Here is a 5,000-nt window from a genome sequence, read left to right on the forward strand (position 1 = left end):
GTATACAGACCTCTAGGGGTCCATTTGGTTCCATGTGTAGTGTACACTCCAGCCCTACTCACAGGTACTCAACCAGGGGAAGTGTATAGACCGATTCACAGAGGGTTTCCTGGGTGCGGCCATTACTGAGGTGTACCATTGAGTGCAGCAGCACTGATTAGCTACACCTGGCCTACGGAGCACCTGCTCCATGGATTACACCTCAGTAATGGCCGCGCCCAGGGCACCCCTCTGTGAATCGGTCTATATTAGTGTCCCCCCCCCCCCCCTCCGCAGTCGTGGAAAGCGAGTCTGAAAAGGTGGGTTTTGATGGAGGCTGTGTGTGTGCGTGTGCATGCGTGTGTGCGTGCGTGCGTGCGTGTGCTTTTAGGTGTGTTTATAACTCGTGGTGATGTTGGAGTCGGAACAATTGTAGGATCAGCCGTCTTCAACATCCTCTGCATCATTGGAGTGTGTGGTCTGTTCGCTGGCCAGGTGAGTCTGCGCGCGTGCGTGCGTGCGTGCGTGCGTGCGTGCGTGCGTGCGAGCGAGCGAGCGAGCGCACGGTGTGTGGAATGTGGATCACACAGTGTGTTAACGTCTTAACCCATTTAGACCTGAGGCCGATTCTAAAAAAAAAAAGTCTTCTAAATCCTATCAGTTTTCTGGAAACCTTGAAAACTTTGGTACTTTTGTATAGGCCTACTTTGTTTACATTTGTACCTTCTTTTTGGCTTGCTTTTTTTTTTGTAGTAAGACAAGAGAAAGTCTTTGTGAAACACTGTCCTATAGTGGACTGCATGTCAGACAGCACACCGTGCAGGTTGACTTGATCTCCGGTTAACCCATTCTGACCTGAGATCAGATTCATACGAGGTTTCCGCCGGACACACACTGGTCTGATGAACCCATTCTGACCTGAGATCAGATTCTAAAAAATGTCAGTCGCTCTTCGATTTTTCAAAAATAGCAGACCTACAAGCTCGTATCGCGCCACTCGGTGGCGCGATATGAGCTTGTAGATCTGCTATTTTTAAATAGCTAAAGCACGACACGATGCTGACACCAAAATGGGTGCCCGGTCAGAATGGCTTAATTCACCTGTCTGTCACACACGCGGGTGGATTACAGAGCTCCTCTGTGCTTCTTTGCACTTGTTAAACGCTGTCGGGTGTACTATTATTATGACATCATGTCGCTGATCCTGATCTTAATCCTGACACTATAGGCTGTTTCCTTTATCCGTCTAGAGCAGTGGTTTTCAACCAGCGGTCCGGGGGGACCACCAGTGGGGGTTCCAGGCGGTCCCCAGCTATAAAGGACGGAGAGTTAAAATGAAACCAAATGACCAATTTGACTTTGTATCGTATCGTTTGGTCGGATAATCAGTATCGAGTCGTTTTGAAATGGAAATCATCAATTGAATCAATACTAAGTATATTTTAAGAAGACAAAAGACATTTTTGAAAAAAAAAAGTTTTAATTATCTGTCAAGGTGTGGATTTGTCACACACATGGTCGAATGTGGAATTTTCCAACTGACGTCAGTTCAGTTGACACGCACATGCACAACTTCCTTGTAAAGTTAAAATTAGTTTAGCTCAAGTACGGACCTTTAATTTTTGGATACGATGTGCAGAAAAGTGTAAGCAACGTAGAAAACATGCACCGTTTCTGCAACGCGGCTGAAGGCTTCCCCGGTGTGACTTCATCTCGGAGCTACAGATTGAGCGTATAGGGACTGAAGTCACATGTGGGGCTAGTCTCCAGGTTGTCCCTCTGAGAGGGTTTAATCTCTGTGTCTGTCTTCATGTCTCCATGTTAATTTGTCCCTCAGTTTAATCTCTCTGTCTTTCTTCATGTCTCCATGTTAATTTGTCCCTCAGTTTAATCTCTGTGTCTGTCTTCATGTCTCCAGGTTGTCCCTCAGTTTAATCTCTGTGTCTCTGTCTGTCTTCATGTCTCCAGGTTGTCCCTCAGTTAAATCTCTGTGTCTCTGTCTGTCTTCATGTCTCCAGGTTGTCCCTCAGTTTAATCTCTGTGTCTCTGTCTGTCTTCATGTCTCCAGGTTGTCCCTCAGTTAAATCTCTGTGTCTCTGTCTGTCTTCATGTCTCCAGGTTGTCCCTCAGTTTAATCTCTGTGTCTCTGTCTGTCTTCATGTCTCCAGGTTGTCCCTCAGTTAAATCTCTGTGTCTCTGTCTGTCTTCATGTCTCCAGTTTGTCCCTCAGTTTAATCTCTGTGTCTCTGTCTGTCTTCATGTCTCCAGGTTGTCCCTCTGACAAAGTATGCTGTGTTCCGTGACTCAATCTGCTACACGCTGTCAGTGCTGGCTCTCATTGCTGTGAGTGTAACAGTGTATACTTAACTGATCTAATCCAATCCACTTCATTTACCTATGGGGTTATACATGTGCTGCACAAAATCATAGAAACGCATAGACATACAACTGTCTATATATCACAACACGTGTCGTTTGGTGGGGAAATCAGGTTCTAAAAAGATTGATCTCACTGTACTTAGAGTGAAAGTACATATACAGTATAAAAGCTCACAGAGACATGTTGAATGTGGTTAGAATATATTACGGTATAAACGTATACACAACGTAAATGAAAGATGGAATTCATACTTGCATGTTATTGCATAATACTAATATCAATGTGTGATCCTACTTGTCTCATTGTGAGTGTGAGTGTCACTCACTCATCATGCCATTTGGGAGCTACTTCTATAGAATATCAGCCTAATGGGAATAATAATGTTCAATGATTGAATTTATTCCTTGTTGTTTTCAGATTATATACGATGGACATATTGAGTGGTGAGTAACTTTTGTGTGTGTGCGTGCGTGCGTGCGTGCGTGTGTGTGTGTCATTAGTTTTGGAGTGGTACTTCCATCCATGGCTGAATTCTGGGAATCACATATACTGTAAAGTAGAGTTATTACTAGACATAATGTTGGAGAAGATCATATCACGAAAGTGTGATTGTGAAAGGTTGTCAGATCGAGGTGTCGTGCGTCACAGATGTGTCATAGTGCAGGTCACTGACATCACTGACTGACTGACTGACTGACTGACTGACTGACTGACTGACTGACTGACTGACTGACTGACTGACTGACTGACTGACTGACTGACTGACTGACTGGCCACACGCAGAATGTAAAAGAAAAAGATTCAAAAAGTATGAAAGAATGTGAATAGATCCACAGGAAATATAGTAAAGTTCATACAGAGTTTCTAACTCAAAGTATGTGGACGTAGTTAGAATCTGTCTGTTTGACAGACAGACAGACAGACAGACAGACAGACAGACGAAGAAAGCACGAGTGCGCTCACTTCTCAATGAGCCCCTTCACATCAAATGCCATCTCCTCATTGTCTTTGTGAACAAATAAAGCCTGAGTCATACGCCTTAGTTGTGCGTGCCGCGGGCGTCACACACACACACACACACACACACACACACACACACACACACACACACACACACACACACACACACACACACACACACACACACACACACACACACACACACACACACACACACATATATATACATTGGATATACCGAAGGCAATGGAAAGGAATGCCTCGTGGACATCCATCCCCTGAGTCATGACGAGTGTGTTCCTATTCATCCCGAGTGTGTAGACCACAGTACAGTATATATACCTGGCATGGCTTCCAGTGTTGTTTTTGGCAGCAAATTTCTATTTTAGTTTTAGTCGTAGTCTCTTGAATAGTTTTCACTTAGTTTTAGTCACATTTTAGTCACCTGGAATGTCCTAGTGTTTAGACTAGTTTTAGTCGACTAAGTGTCATACGATTTTAGTCGACTAAATCTACAGTTGATTTAGTCGACTAAAATGTGTTTTGACAGGCCTTGATGTCGTTGTAATGACATATTTTACACTTTGGTTGCATGCTGAAAATAGCAGATATACAATCTCACAACGCGTCGCAGCGCGACGCGTTGTGAGATTGTATATCTGCTATTTTCAGCATGCAACCCAGCATAAAACTGGATCTCTTGTCCACTAGTCCCTTACTAACATTTTAGTCTAGTTTTTATTTGTTGACGAAATTGTCAGTATATTTAGTCTTAGTTTTAGTCATCATAGATTCGTTTTTATTTAGTTTTAGTCAGTGAAAAAAGGTAGTCGACGAACATTTTTCGTCTTAGTTTAAGTCGCCGAAAACAACACTGCTGGCTTCCAAGGGCCCTCGCTGCATGCAGGGGACCCAAGTAGGACAGGCTGCGGCAGGAGGCCGGGAGACGCCAAGCTATAACACCAAGAATGTATGTTTTTTTTTTTCTCCTCTCATCCAGGTGGGAAAGTCTGCTGCTGGTGCTGATGTATGCTGGATACATCCTGATTATGAAGTGAGACACGCACGCACGCACGCACACCTACACCACACACACACACACACACACACACACACACACACACACACACATACACACACACAAGCTTGTAGAATGGCTATTTATTTCAGAAGAGTTGTAATGGAACCCCACGGCTCTCTGAAGAAGCCCGACATTTATTGTTCTAGAAGCTTGAATAAAGTCCAAGGCACTCCAGTGAGTCGACTAATTAAGAAGGAACACAGCAGTACAATTCAACGTGTAAATTGCTCATACTGTGAGTTCTTCATAAGTATGTGTCTCGTCGTAAGCACGAGCTCAGTTCGGGGCTCTCCCCAGGTGGGCAGAGGGAGAGTATAGCGCCCAGGATTACAGCGACGGAATGGTCCTTTTCTGTCACAATTTAACAATTCAATACAAAAACAATGATGATAAGCACATTTACCTGTTTTGGGAGAATTACCCTAATCTTGATTATATCAATTTCATTCAAATAATTTATTTGAATGAAATTGATATATGTTATATAACTAAGTGATTCTATCAATGAATTGGATTAACTGTTGTTGCTAGATTGAAAAGCACTGAACCTAGGTTCTAATATGATGATGAACGAGGTGCCAATATTTCGTGCTTGTGTGC

The 5,000-nt window shown here is 43.5% G+C and overlaps 1 protein-coding gene across 1 annotated transcript in view; it reads left to right on the forward strand.

Annotated features, from left to right (window-relative positions):
* slc24a4a (solute carrier family 24 member 4a) overlaps positions 1-5,000 on the forward strand; it is a 25,738-nt gene that overhangs the window by 11,406 nt on the left and 9,332 nt on the right. The window contains exons 6-9 of the mRNA XM_083791559.1: positions 371-474; positions 2,248-2,322; positions 2,777-2,802; positions 4,320-4,373. Of these exons, the coding sequence (XP_083647685.1) occupies positions 371-474; positions 2,248-2,322; positions 2,777-2,802; positions 4,320-4,373 (259 nt within the window). The remainder of the gene's footprint in view (positions 1-370; positions 475-2,247; positions 2,323-2,776; positions 2,803-4,319; positions 4,374-5,000) is intronic.

This window comes from Protomyctophum parallelum (assembly GCF_964188405.1).
Source record: "Protomyctophum parallelum genome assembly, chromosome: 20".
NCBI lineage: Eukaryota > Metazoa > Chordata > Actinopteri > Myctophiformes > Myctophidae > Protomyctophum > Protomyctophum parallelum.